The sequence below is a fragment of the Carassius gibelio genome, chromosome A14, assembly GCF_023724105.1.
Source record: "Carassius gibelio isolate Cgi1373 ecotype wild population from Czech Republic chromosome A14, carGib1.2-hapl.c, whole genome shotgun sequence".
In the NCBI taxonomy this organism is placed as follows: domain Eukaryota; kingdom Metazoa; phylum Chordata; class Actinopteri; order Cypriniformes; family Cyprinidae; genus Carassius; species Carassius gibelio.
This window is the reverse complement of record NC_068384.1, coordinates 8,559,512-8,574,558: the sequence shown is the minus strand read 5'-3', so window position 1 is coordinate 8,574,558 and position 15,047 is coordinate 8,559,512. Positions and strand designations below refer to the sequence as shown.

Sequence of the window (15,047 nt, the reverse complement as noted above, 5' to 3'; positions counted from 1 at the left end):
AAGTTACATGATGAAGTCATACTAGTGCACGTGTGCATTTTGAGTGTGTTCTTTCACTGCATTATTCGGTGTATTCAAATGCTTTTATGAATACATGTGAATGATCACAAAATTCAAGATATGAACCCTTTGTGCCAAAAAGGTTCTTTCTTGTCATTATAGAACCCTTTTAGCATAAAAGGTTCTTTGGAGTTGTGTAAAGAACCCTATGGTTCTGTATAGAACCCCAATGATCCCTTTCTTCTAACAGTTTGTTGTCATTCAGTTAGTTATAACGTCTTGTACAAATATCTGTCAATATCGTTTATTTTCTGACCTCATTGCCAGATCTTGTTTTAAGCATAAACTGACTTCATTTTAACACATTCATTCAGAGCTGCTTTAGATAGTGGATGAATAATTGATGAATTGTTCACTTTATTGCTGTGAAGCTGCTTTGAAACAAGCGTTGTAGGAATGAATCTGTCTTGACTGTCCTTACATTAATATATGACGGCCTGTACAGTCTGATTATTTAAGATTCTTGACTTCAGAGTAAACTCTCTAATGTTTTGTTGGCTTGTCTCTGCATGTTTGTTGATGTCTCACCTTCATCCAGGTGTGTGTGTGCGGATGTGATCCGCTCTCGTCTGTTCCTGTCATCCTGAGAAATCAACACATCTGATCAGTGACACACACGCACACACACACACGCACACACACACACAAACACACGCACACACACACGCGCACACACACACACACACACACGCAGGACGTGTTCATCACTCACCATCACTAACGGAGGCGCGTCATCACGGACACAAACTCCTGCCAGCACACAACATAAAGCTTCTGTCACTGTAATCATATGTGTCATATGTAATCATTGTTAATGTCACTGTAATGTTATGCAGTGCTGAAGAAGGAGCTCATGTCATGTGTACATCATTATTAAACAGATAGAGGAGTTGTGATTGCTCATTATTAACCCTGGTCCTAGATCCTCTCCAGCACTGCACACTGTATCTGAACGGCTCTATGAAATCTGTTAGATTGTTTCCCAAATTCCTTTTTTTTTTTACGTTTAATTTTTTCTGCACTCCTTTTTAATGGTTAAAATACATCTGAACAATCAAAAGTAATTGGGGTTCTCTCAAGAGCTGAAGTGGGACAATCACATCGACTGCTCTGTTAAAAAGTCCCATGTTTCAAGAACTGTTTCCATCCAGACGAGATGTGATCCCTCACACCCGAACCATCTGCTTCTCGAGCGTTTGCCATCTAGCACCGAACACAGAACAGACCTCTGGATAAGCATGTGTAATTCAGTACAATCATAACACCTATCCGATTTAACAGCTCTTTATCAAACGTTGAACTAAATGACATGTTTAGGATGACACTGAGTTTTTCACACTTGTTCTTCAAGCAGATGCATCTGTCTAGTCTCAGTATAGAGATGCCAGAGAGTGTATTTCCTCTGTTAGATGATAAAGGGCTGTATCTCTGCTGTATCTCTGCTGTTATCTCTCTATTACACGCATGCGCAGACGTCCAGGGGTCTTGAGATAAGCAGGGCGTTGAGGGGTTCACAGAGTTCGGTCTGGATCGAGGAATTCCTCCTTGTTGTTCCCCTTTACATTCCTTCATGATGTAATGCATAATTCTTATTGGATAAAGCCGTGCACCTCCCCTTCTAATGCATCTCTATAGTCTACTGATGTAACAATAAACTGAAGAGAGACTCGACTCGAGACCCATGCATTCACGACTGGATTCTGACAGGGACAAAATATAAAGAGTTCGTTTTCTAGTTTATTGCAAATGATCTGAGACTCAGTGGCCCCGAAATCTGACAATACAGTTCATATTCTCCTGTGAACTTCTGCTTTGTGTGGTTTCGGCTGACATCGCTGGCAGACGGATTTATTCAGCTCTAACGATCAAAACAGATATTAAGCGCTTGATTTAGCATCTGTCATGCGTGAATGATGCTCAGAAGTGCACATGTCCACGCTGCTAATTTTAGTGTAATGTTTTCTGGTTTCCTGTCACCTCCTGCTGTTTCCTGTTAGTCAGATCCACAGCTAAGAATCATTGTCACACTGATCTCAGAACAGCTGCAACAACACTCAAGTACATCAATTCACTCTATATGTCACGAATTTAGACTTGACATTAAAAATCAATGCTGAAAAGTTTCTTTTCTATATCATCTGGCACTGAAACGATCTCTCCACGTGCATGTTCAAAAGTCCAATCAATCAAAAAAACTGCAAAAAATAAATACCTCTCCAACCTTGGCCAACTGAAAAATGTAGATGTGATCAGTGAATAGAAAAAGCTGATTTGGAGAGGTCTGATTGTTTTACAGAGTGGTTATGTGAACACTAAACTCAGGAGAATGTTGTGTTTGCTAACGTTATAGGAATGTTACTTTTAAACGTTCTTTAAATCATCGCAGATAAATGTTCTGCTAAAACGTTTCAGAAGAAAGTTCCATGAACGATGCATAAATAAAGTCTTTGAGTCATGTGTCTTGTTCACATTAGACTCAAATGTTTGAGATGAATTATTTCTAGTTAACTGCTGATCTGAGTCTGGTTTAGTGGTTTTGCTCACAGGCCCAGATCAGAACCGATCTACAGCGGTTCTTATTTCAGTCTGACTGTGATCAGAACATGTTCTTCATCTGATCCTGATCTGTGTTCATCTCCTGGAGTGTTTCTGCTCGAGAGCGTCGTCGGCATCATTCTGGAGCGTTATATCTGAAACTAATGATAATCTCCTGCCGGGAGTTTGACGAGTGTTTCCACTCGGGATCCAGAAGTAAATCAGACACGCTCGTGACACTCTTCAAAACAAAACTTCCAGCAGGGGTTGATGTTATCAGACCATCTATATTTCCCCAAATGACCTTTCAGTGAGCAGCTCTTAAAAGAACAGTTTCTCTAAGTGTGAAACGTTTGATCAGTGCAGAGGGGATCTTCATGAAGCATAAAGGGTAATGAAGATCTTTATCTTTAAAGTGAATGGAGGAGAAGCGTCCTTCACATCGTAGGAGCTGCTCACTGACAGGTGCTTCGGCTTCTTCTGTGGCATCGCTGTGAAAGCCCCGTCTGAACGCTTGGGTTAAGAGAGCGTGGAGCTGTAGGTACAGTACAGAGGATCGTTTCCGCTCGTATAACACTTCATATAGATCTCAGCAGTCATCAGACGAGGCTTCAGTGCTGCTTTACAGTGATACAGACAGACCAAACACAACAAAACCGGAACAGATCCTGTTCTGTGGAACTGAAATCATTTACAGTAGCGTCTCGTCAGACGCAACATCAGCAAAATAGGAATTAATTACTGTTACATGTATGCATTTGTCAGGAATTATTCATCAAACTGACAGAATCATGAATGATTTCTGTGAGCAAATGATTATGAAGGATCATTGAACATATTCTAAATGTTCATATACGTTAACATTCCTGTAGCTTCATAAAGCATGTGTTTCTGTCTCAAAGTGTCCTGATCTGATCTCACTGCTGTGACTGTGATTCGGCTGAAGAGTGTGAGGACCACTAAACGATCACTAGATCTCACACGGAGCAGAATGTGATGCTGAGAGTCTGAAGAACTGAAATCATCTTACCTTCATCTCCAGAAGAGCAGGACAGGTTCACTGAGCTCCAGCGGCGCGCGCGTGTGTGTGTGTGCGTGTGATTGACAGTTATTTTGTGGTGACGCCCCTCAGAGAGCTCACAACTCACTTCCTGTTTGAGATTAACATCAGCCTCGTCTGATCATCACACACACACACACACACACAAACTCTCTCTTCTCTCTATATGAGGAGCCACAGGATGTGATCACTTCCTACTGATCTATTTCTTGAAACACACAGACTCCTCACTCTCTCACTCTGTTTCTTGAAACACACACACACACACACACACACACACTCTCTCTCTCTCTCTCTCTCTCACACACACACACACACACACACACATTCTTTCTCTCACACACACTTGCTAAAATGGTTCTCATCATTGCTTCTATAATTACACGGTGTGTGTGTGTGTGTGTGGTGTAAAGGTTGGTTGTGGTTCTGCTGGTGAATGATGTGAAACAAATGAACCTGAACAATCGCACATCGTTTAAGTTCAGAGTTTAATCGGAGTGTGTTTGAGCTCCTGGGACACTTTCTGTCACAGAGAGAGAGAGTGTGTGTGTGTGTGTGTGTGTGTGAACAGATAGAGTTATCATGTAACAGACACACACAGTGAATGACAGTGTTGGATACACACGTATGTTTCCATGGTGACGTAAATGAACACATAACATCTCATAACAATCACAACACGCTTCTGTGTCTCTTGTCTTTATTAAATTCAGTAAATTCCTCTGTTTTCTAAATGTGACCTCGTAATGTTAAACATCAAAACTGAATCTAACAGTGAAATCACAGACAGAAATCATTATCAGTGTTGAACACAGCTGTGCTGATCAATCTTTGTTTGGAAAATGTGATACATTTTATTTTTCGGGATTCACAGATGAATAGAAAGTAAAAAAAAAAAACAGCAATTATTTGAAATAGAAATCTTTTGTAACATTAGAGATGTCTTTACTGTCACTTTTGATCAATTTAATGCGTCTTTGATGAATAAAAGTTAAATGTGTTCAACATTGATAATAATCAGAAATGTTTCTTGAGCAGTAAATCATCATATTTTCATGATTTCTGAAGATCATGTGACGCTGAAGACTGGAGGAATGATGCTGAAAATACAGCAGAGCATCACAGAAATACATTACACTTTAACACAGATTCACACAGAAAACAGCTGATTTACACTGGAATAACAGCAGATGATTCAAGATTCAAGATTTTTATTCATCAGTCAGGTCCGCTCCATGGACAGTGCGATTATTAAAGAAAACAACACAGATGAAAATATACATAAATAAATGTAGCAATGTAAGAAGGAAATAAAAGTAAACAATAAAAATATAAGAATAAAATATTTAAAAAAAGTATATTGTAGAATTAAATATAGAATGCAAAATAATGTGCATGAAAGTAAACTGTTGTCTAAATTATTAAGATACACAGGGATGTACAAGAAGCAAATGTGCAAACAGGTCGACACTGTCAGTGTGTCTATGTGAGGCAGTGAATGATGAATATCTTACTGATGAAGTGAACATTAAGTGGAGGCTGATGTTAAGAGGCTGGTTTAGAGTTTAGGAGTCTGATGGCCTGGGGGGAGAAACTCCTCCTGAGTCTCTCAGACAAAGGAAGCGCTTACCAGATGGCAGCAAAGTGAAGAGATGGTTACTGGGGTGGATGGAGTCCTTGATGATTTAAGCAGCTCTGCTTCTGCAGCGTTTGAGGTAGATGTCCTGCAGAGAGGGGACAGCAGACCCTGAGATACGCTCAGCTAAACACACAACTCTTGACTGGAGCGGTCGAGATGCTGGTCAGGTGTGAGTTGAAGCACTGCTCCTGAGTGACCAGCATCTGCTGTTTATTCAACGGAGAGAAGAGACTTCAGATACACCAATAAATGCAGTGAGTGTTTACTGCTGAATCATGGGATATCAGCTTCAGGAAGTCTGTCCTGAATGATCTATGATGAGCAGGAAAACCACATTCATCCAGAGCTGCTGATGTCACTGTGACATTACACACACACACACACAGTCTATCTCTCTAACACACACACATACACACACTCTATCTCTCTAACACACACACTCTATCTCTCTAACATCTTTAACACACACACTGTCTAAACATAGTGGAGAATGATCTGACAGCTAATACTTCACAAACCTAACCAAAGCCACACACTGACCAGCTAACTAGAAATGTTGTGCATATACAGTATATATATATATATATACTTCTTACACAGATGGGGACGTTTGTGTAGGTGGTTTGTTCAGGTTTAGCTCAGGTCTGGGTGCAAATGTTTTCCTCAAACTATGGTTAACTATGAACACACACACACACACACACAAACAAACACACACACAGGCACACACACACACACACACACAGAGACACACACACACACACACACACAGAGAGAAGGAGTGGTAACTAACACATTTCAGCAGTGAGTTTTGAGCTTATGGACAGTGAATCATGTAAACATGATGATCTGATTAATCTGGACAGATGGCTGAACACACACACACACACACACACACAATATAAAACACCCCGAAAACAACCACTGAGATCAGACTCAAACTCTGCATGCAGATGATTTCAAAGGTCCCGTTTTACGTGCTTTTTTTAAGCTGTGATTGTGTTTACAGTGTGCAATACTATAACATGTTCATGTTTCGCGTGTAAAAACACAGTATTTTTCACACTATTCACTTATCTGTATACCGCTGTTTTCACTGTCATAAAAACGGGCTGATGACTTCCTTCTTCTATAAAGTCCCTCCTTCAGAAATACGTAACGAGTTCTGATTGGGCCAGCGGTTCCTGTGTTGTGATTCGACAGCAGCTGAGCGCACGCGGCCCTCCTGCAAACGTGATTGGACTAGTTTTGGGAGTAGTTTTGAGAAGCAAGTGGGCAGGATTTGTTTTGAAAACCTGGCAATCCTGATCTGAAGATGTACATTATAAGTTAATGTGGATATAATCACAGGAGCGTTTTTACTGACGAGATGCGCATGAAAATCGCATTTGTTTTTTTGCACAGCCCTAACATCTAGTTAACAAAGCTAAACAGCGTTGCCCTTTGTGTAATAAGTCACAGAAACTGTTAAATGCACCAAATTAAATAATAAAATACACTTACCAGTTGTGGTCCATAAACAACAACTTCTCCAGATAAAGAGGGAACTGCTCCATCTTTCAGGAATAATCTTTGTGCGAATCCGGCATTAAACTGATTGAGATTGAGGAAGCTGTCCTTAGCAAAATGAGCTGCACATAGTTTTACATGTGGATTATAATTTTCAGGAACCGAGTTAAACATAAATTGTAACCATTAATCTCCAAGTACAGCGTTCCTGGGAAGCCCAAACAAAGATGATTGGACTCCGAGATGAAAATAACAGCGTTTCAACGACATGTTGAACACAAACGCAGCTCTTCCTCTTCTCTGTCGGAGCGCAACAAGACCACGCCCCCTTTTTGTGTGTTCATGTGTTTTAGTGACGTCATTACTGCAGGACCTAGAGGGATGTAGTCCAAACTGGTCGTTCGATGTAAGCGAATTCTGATAAATAAAATATCTCGCTTGGCATTTAACTTTGAGCTTTAGAATTTTACAGATATTATTTATACTCTAACAACAACATTACACACTAACTAAAGTTTAAAACATGGGATCATGAAGAACAGGACCTTTAACGAAGAACTCTTTTGAGTTGCACAATGACTGACGAGAATTAAGATGAGAAACTGTACAAGAACACAAAGAATCAACTGTACAGATCTTATGATGTTCCTCTGAAACTGTTTGAGTTCTGCCTGAATTACACCGAGTTCAACAGCCAAACAATGAGCAGAGTTCACACACACACAAGTACGTGGTGTTCTCATGTTACACTTTTGCTCGTTACACAATAACAGTTCACTGAACGACGTTACACTCTTAGAAATAATTACAGATGACCGAAAACTGAAGTCCTAAACCGGGAAATTCTCCAAGCTTCAGTCTCATCACACAAATATGATCACAATTTCTAGACTAACACACACACACAAGGGTTTATTTGGACACTCCATAGCCTTAAATTGTTTTATTACAAATAAATTACAAATACTGTTTTTATATTTTTTACAACTGAGGACATTCCTCAAGGTTTAGCTAATTTCAGATACAAACCAGGATTCTTACAGTTACCCAAATTAAGAATAAAACCATTAACCATTGCTTACAAAAAAAATAAACATTAAAATAACAATATAAAAACTTAAATTTTTTTGTTTCAGCTAGTTTCCAGTGCAACATTGCTCATTTTCATTTTGTTTAAATTGATGCACAAAAATAACATAAAAAAAATTACAATTTGTACAATTTAACTAAAATGTATAAATATAAATTAAACACCAATTTTAAAAGATTTATAAAAACTGTTATAGCATCTCTGATACACACACACACACACACACACACACACAGCAAAAGAGTGACAGAAAGCTACAGAACACCAGATCATAGCAAAAATAACTTTATTACTGAACGATTCCTTCATATAAAACATTTAATAAACAGAATACATAAGACTAAATCATGAACGTTTCTGTAACACGGACTGATGTAAAGACACACAAACACACATTCATAAACTTAGCAGCAGTAAAACAGTATTGAGATGATTACTGTGACGTATTAACATATGAAACAGATGTATTTCACACGCACAAGTCTATATATCTGAATATAAGATCAACAGATCGGAAAACAACTCCATTCACCTCCAGATCTTACGGTGTGAACGATTCGTCAGAAACTAAACGTCAGAATCATATAATATTGAGTTTGTCACATTACGTTTGTCTGGTGTTACGACAGTCGAGATGTTCCAGTTCCTCCAGGAGCGATTCCTCACTTCCAGTCAAACGTCCGGCCGACCAGCTGGAAGAACTCCTGGTTGGGTTGGTGGAAGAAGTCGTGGAGTTTGCGCAGGAGTTCAGGTGCGAGGCGTGGATGTGTGCGTCCCTTAGAGCCGTGCAGGCATCTCTCGCGCCGGCGGTCGCGCAGACAGAAGAAGCCCTTGGTCTGGTTGAAGTAGAAGTTGGAGGCGTTTATCTGCGGCTCCAGATGAAGGAACTCCTCCACCTTCTTCATCTCCGGAAGAGGGTTTCGGATCAGCGCGTCTCCGTCCACGAGATGGATGTGGCTCCTGGGGAACAGCTGGAGCCAGCGTCGCATGTGGAGGTGATACAGACTGCGGTTCAAGGCCTTGTAGTGGAGGTCGAGCTCTCCGCGGTGCATCAGCAGCGTCTCGAGCGTCTGCTGGAGCTTGTGTTTCTCCAGACGGTTGTGATACACCTGTGTGTAATCAGACAGCAGTCGCTCCGTCGGCTCGCGCACGATCAGCAGCAGTCGTGCGTGGGGAATCATCCGTCGGATGCGCTCAGGAACACAGGCGGAGGTGAAGTACGCCGGGGTCTTCTCCACCGTCAGCTGACCCGGCCGGGCGAGCGGCATCTGGGACACGTACCAATCCTCGCCGCGCAGATAGTGACTGTCCCAGTCGAAGAAGTGCAGCTCGCTCGGAGCCGCCACCACATCACTGTGCAGATTCAGCATCTCGATGAGAGCACGCGTGCCACCCTTCCTCACGCCGATGATGATGATGTCGGGCAGGCGGCGCGCGGCGGGGGGGTCAGCGGGGTCAGCGGTGGCTAGCGAAGGGCTTTGAGTGAAGAACAACAGCAGAGCGACGATAACAGAAGCCATCTAAACGACTAACATGAACACACACACACCTCTGGAACAGAACACAAACACAGGGTCCACACCATTACAAACACTCAACCTCATTAACTCATGATGAGCCAGAACAACATATAAAACTGAGATGGTAAAAACATTTTTTTTATATCTGATATGAAATTAAAATTAAACATTAAACAGTAACTGGAGAATTTGTCAGATTTCACGAAATGAATATGAAACCATTATTAAATATAGACATGTGACAAACAGGAATTTAGATTTTTATCTCATCGTTTTCAACCGAAATTAACTGAATACATCCTGTTTGTCAGGACTCAAGGTTAAAACATGTTTAAAATACTCCATAATCCTCTTCAGTTCACTTTTATGTATATATTTATACACCTTTTGACACATTATTAAGCTGAACTGTATTTTAAATGATTCGATTTGATATTTACAGAATTATACGACAAATAACAAGGACATTATCATCTGGTGGCATAAACCAACGCGCCCTGTTCGTCCCGATCCCCGATGTAAGTTTCACGGGCGCGCGCGGACCGATAGTGATCAGGATTCTCACCTGGCGATCGGATCCATCAAGGGAAACTCCTTACGAGAGGAAATGAACCATCTGGAGGATCCTCCGCGAACACACACACTCTCTCGCACACACAAACACACTCGAGTGAACAACAGTTTCCTCGGGATCTCTCGTGCACGCGCGCTCTGAACGTCCCGCACAGGCTTCTCCGCCGCGCCCCGCGCTGACGTCACCGCGAAGGCCCCGCCCACCCGCGTGCCAGCTCTGCATTAAAGTTTTCTGTAAACACTTGTTGATGCATCATGATTGTTTAATGATGCACGTCTGGGTGAAGTCACGGACTGATCAGAATGAGAACGTGATGTTTAATGTGATGATATTCTTTTAATATTATTGAAATTTATTTGACTATTCTGTGATATTTTGAGATGACGTGTCCCAGCTGATAAAAATATGCTCTGAGAAAGTTTAGCTACAGTTCCCATTGAAACAATATTTCCTAATCCTTAAACCACTCAAAATGTTAACTGCTTAAAAATTGTGATTGTTAAAAACTACTATTATTTTACAAACATGGAAATGTTACTTTTTAATATTCTCTAAACCATCCCAGGTGAACGTCTAACTAAAATCTTTCAAAAGTTAGGGTATAAGTTTCTTCAAACACTTTGAGAGTGTAATAAAGACCAGACAACTGTGAATGAATGTTCCATGAATGTAACTGGTTTGAACAAGAACGTTCTGTTGACTGGTGCAGCTGATGATCAGATCATGTTTAATATCAGATCATAGATCAATATCAGATGATGACACATACAGTAAACACATACACAGACCAATCACAGGAAACAGCCACTCAGCCCCGAGCTGACTAACACAGGTGTGACTGGTGATGTAAGTGACTTCTGCAGCGGATATAGGCCTACATCAAACACTCTCAGTGCTCCTGCGGCACTTCAGGATTGATTAACACACACACACACACACACACACACACACACACACACACACACACACACACACACACACACACACACACACACACACACACACACACACACACACACTAATTTGTCACTAAAGGTGTGTCTGCTGAACTTTGCTCTGCTGTAAATCCCAGTATTTCTGAATCTTCTTCAACAATCGTCTGAAGGTTTATACACTTTTTTTCCACACTTCTCATTTCAGATCTGGAATAATTAGTAATATTGTTAATCTCATAGTTTTACAAACACTTCATCTTCTGGAGCTGCTTCTTGATGAAGGTCAAAGTGTTGCAAAACAAGCAGATTCTAATCAGATTTCTGTCCTGTACAATAAATATTTATACTTTAAATACTGAAACACTTCCCTTTATTAATCATAACAGAAATAATCCCATAAGAGCACATGATGATTTACAGTAATTGATTACAACCCCCCCCCCCATTTTTTAATTAAAATAAATAATTAAGAATACTTTACATATTTTTTTTGACAAATCAAAATCAAAAACATTCAAAATAAAATAATACATTCATACAAAATAAATAATTGATTTAAAATAAAATGAATAAATTACTTAAAAACTAAATAAAACACCTGCTAAAAATATATTTATATTGAGGTTTTTTGTTTTGTTTTACATGCATGTCATGTGACGTGACCATTAACTCACATCAGAAACTATGAACATGAATGTGCTGTTCAAAATTTGTAAATATGAATTAAAATCTTTGGGGGAACTTATTATAATAATATATTAGCTCAGATTGGTTTAAAACTTTGTGAATCCCTGATTTACAAGAACACAAAGCAGCATGATTTCAGACACGTTCATGTGTTTTGATTGACGGGCGTCTGAATTTCTGACACAGTGTTTAGTGTGTGTTCAGCTGAACACAGGGACTGCAATCTGAAGCGGTTGTGTTTAATGAAGGCATTATGAGTCTCACAGCTGCGAAAACGGACGCTGTATCTCTGAGACAAATGGCTTTTATGACATCTCATGCTGTGCCAGATAGCAGTCTCTAAATCTGACTGGTCTGCAGAAAACATGGAACATTCGGGCGCCTCATTGTACGAACACAGTCACAGGAAAGCTGGAACCTGACCAGACTTCCTGAGGACCAGGAGAACTGGCCGTGAACCTGCTGTACAGGAGAAACACAAACACATTACAGCCACCACTAACAGCGCAGGTCTGAGGTCAGCGGTGCCAGCGCCGGGCGGCTTGGGTGGTGCGGATGGGCGGCACTAACTAAACACACACACACACACACACACATGAATCTCTGGAGCAAAACATCTCAGCTCCAACTGCTGCAAGCATGAAAACACGCATGTGATCAGGAGAAATGCATGTAACGGAGCTGCAGACATCACTGGAATACCTGAAAAACCTGCAGCGTGTTCAAACACATCACAGAAAAACACGTGATCCTGTGAGGAATGCGTAAATGAAACCATGCTTATCATTTCATGTACAAAAAAAACCACAAAAGGCTGATTTGTGTCTTTAAAATGCTGTCTTTAGACAACTTCAACATTACTTTAAAGAAACCAGTTTTATTAAAAATAAGAACAAAGCAGCAATTTACATGTAAATGTTTGTCATGTAGGTTTAATATTTAAAAAAACTATAGATATCGAATCAAATGCAAAAATAAAACACTTCACTGTAATAATTAAATATATAGATCCATATTAAAGTTATTCAGTCAAGAGCAGGGCATAGTTTTCTCGTGATGTAATACAGGGCTGTCAAACTCAATTCCTGGACTGAGATCAAATCAAAGCTAAAATGCCTCAGTGCATCGTGTGATTGACACGCTGACCTTTGACCTCTGACCTGCTGCTGCTCACTAACACGAGTGTGTGTCCAGTCAAACACACTGTGAGCAGAACACTGGAGCAGAATGAGAGGGTTCAGGGTGGTACAGCGCCGTGTTTGTGTGCTGACGTCAGTGTGTGTGTGTGTGTGTGTCATGACATTACATCAGAGGGAAAATACAGCTAAAGCCTGTTGGAGGCCAAAACATCCCGCAGAGATGGAGATCCAGCTCACGACTGGAAACACCCCTGACCTCAACATAAGTTAAAGCAGATTTATTTCTGTGTTGTTTTAACGATCTGACATTATAGAGTACATCACAAAAACCAAAAGAAACACACCCACAGAGTGCACACATAGTGATCACGTTAAATCTGCATGTTTTCTGTGTTTTGTCTGAGACTCAAAGTCTTCTGTCATCCTGAGGTTAACAGAGGAATCCAGAGCAGAACGCAGGAGACTAGTGATGATCAAATGGGCAGGATTGATTAAATTATATTAGTTGTGTGTGTTTCAATGCTCAGATTTCCCCAACAAGTGATATTATATACAACCAAAAGTAATGGAATATTTACATTCTCTGATCTCTTACTCATGAAGAGAAATATACCTAAAAACCAGATAATCATACAACAATATTATGATAACATGACACTCACCACATTTCTGTTAGGAACATCTTGATATTTGTCTATTAAGGCTGCATTTATTTGATCAAAAATACAGTAAAAACTGTAAGATATTATTATCATAGAAACAGCTGTGTGAATCTCTATTAAAGTGTAATGTATTTCTGTGATGCCCCGCTGTATTCAGAATAATAATATCAATGGAGAGTCCAAAAACATTAACCTGAAAAGTTACAGAAAAAAAAGGAAGATCAAAATGACAAAAAGTTTCTCAAGCATGTTAAAACTGTTGATTGTGTATTTAATTTACTGTGATTTAACTGTGTGTGTGTGTGTGTGAGAGAGAGAAACCTTTGACCTTTCAAAAATAACTTGCACCTTAATTTCCAAACAACCATCACTTATCATACATAAAATTCCATTTAAACACCAAACTTCTTCAAAAATTCAATTTTCCAATAAGTTTATAATATGAAAATTCAACCATTAAACAGACAGAGATCAAAACTTTGTATGTTAAAACAATGTTGGTGGAATCTTTTGCCATAATTTTAGCTTTTCTTGTCAACCATATACTTAACTTAGCTTGTCCATAATTCAGAAATACATCGACATTCCTTGTTTTTTACTGATACTTAGGACCAAAAATAAAACCTTCTTGACTAAAAGCATGACCCAACATATCACACCATTCTTTTAACACTTGAAAAAGTGGCCCTAGTCTATTACATTTTAAAAATAGATGAAACACAGTTTCAGTTTCAGAACAAAAGTGACAAGTTTCAGTAACACTGGAGTCTAAATGAGCTTTATGTTTATTTGTGGCTACTATTCCATGTATGATCCTCCACTGTAAATCTCCAGTTCTCTTGTCTATGGGAACCTTATACAAAGTTCTCCAGTTTCTTTTAGGTGAAAGATCTATACCAAATATTTCTTGCCATTTGGACTCACATACTTGTTTGAATTCTTGAAAGCGCATTAATTTTACACAAACATAGTACATGGATTTCTTGCCCACCTCATTAAAAAATGTTTAGTTCTGGAGTGTTAAAAGTAAGTAACTTTCCCTCTCCCTCCAGCCATAAGTCCACAGAAACATTTACTTCCAATTCTGGGAACTCTTTCACATTATTATCCTCATTTTGTTCTAATAGTTCCTTATCCAGAGCACATTTAAATTCAGAAGGCACAGCTCCCACAATTTCATTTAAAAGTCTTTCAGAGAAACGTAAGGATTTAACACCAATCTTTGTGGCAATATCTTCTGGGGATAACCACCCTTCCTTATTCAGAAAAGAGGAAACCTTAGTAAAACCTGCTCTTACAAATGCATTTCTCACTGAAACAGAGTTCAAACTTTTTACAGATAACACATGATTACACATTATGGGTTCTTCTTTTCCCCAGAAATCTTTGACAGACCCTTCTTTTCGAGAGTTTGAAAAAGATTGGTCTATAATTAACTAGTTCTTTTGGGTCAAGTTGTGTTTTTTTAACGAGAAGCTTAATCCGCTCCGCTCCGCTCCGCGGAGTTTGAAGGTTTTGGGGACATATCCTAATGACAATGAGGAATTAATAATAGTCAGAAGAGGATCTATGACTTCTGGAAGCACCTCTTTTAGGAGCTTAGATGGTATAGGGCAGGGATCCTCAAATCTGGACCT

The 15,047-nt window shown here is 39.7% G+C and overlaps 2 protein-coding genes across 2 annotated transcripts in view; both read right to left on the bottom strand.

Annotated features, from left to right (window-relative positions):
- LOC128027424 (cytokine-dependent hematopoietic cell linker) overlaps positions 1–3,776 on the bottom strand; it is a 13,960-nt gene extending 10,184 nt beyond the window's left edge. The window contains exons 1-3 of the mRNA XM_052615040.1: positions 3,626–3,776; positions 773–810; positions 589–643 (exon numbers count right to left, since the gene is read on the bottom strand). Coding sequence (XP_052471000.1) covers positions 589–643; positions 773–775 — 58 coding nt within the window. The 5' untranslated portion in view covers positions 776–810; positions 3,626–3,776. The remainder of the gene's footprint in view (positions 1–588; positions 644–772; positions 811–3,625) is intronic.
- Positions 3,777–8,162: 4,386 nt separating this feature from the next.
- hs3st1 (heparan sulfate (glucosamine) 3-O-sulfotransferase 1) lies at positions 8,163–10,149 on the bottom strand. Its single transcript, XM_052615074.1, has 2 exons — positions 9,979–10,149; positions 8,163–9,444 (listed from the first exon to the last, which is right to left on the bottom strand). The coding sequence occupies exon 2, from the start codon at positions 9,411–9,413 to the stop codon at positions 8,556–8,558; it is 858 nt and encodes a 285-aa protein (XP_052471034.1). The 5' UTR covers positions 9,414–9,444; positions 9,979–10,149; the 3' UTR covers positions 8,163–8,555.
- Between the last annotated feature and the right edge of the window lie 4,898 nt (positions 10,150–15,047).

What these genes read in the sequence shown, in the direction of transcription:
- hs3st1 (XM_052615074.1), bottom strand. Translation starts at nt 9,413, where the DNA reads ATGGCTTCTGTTATCGTCGCTCTGCTGTTGTTCTTCACTCAAAGCCCT.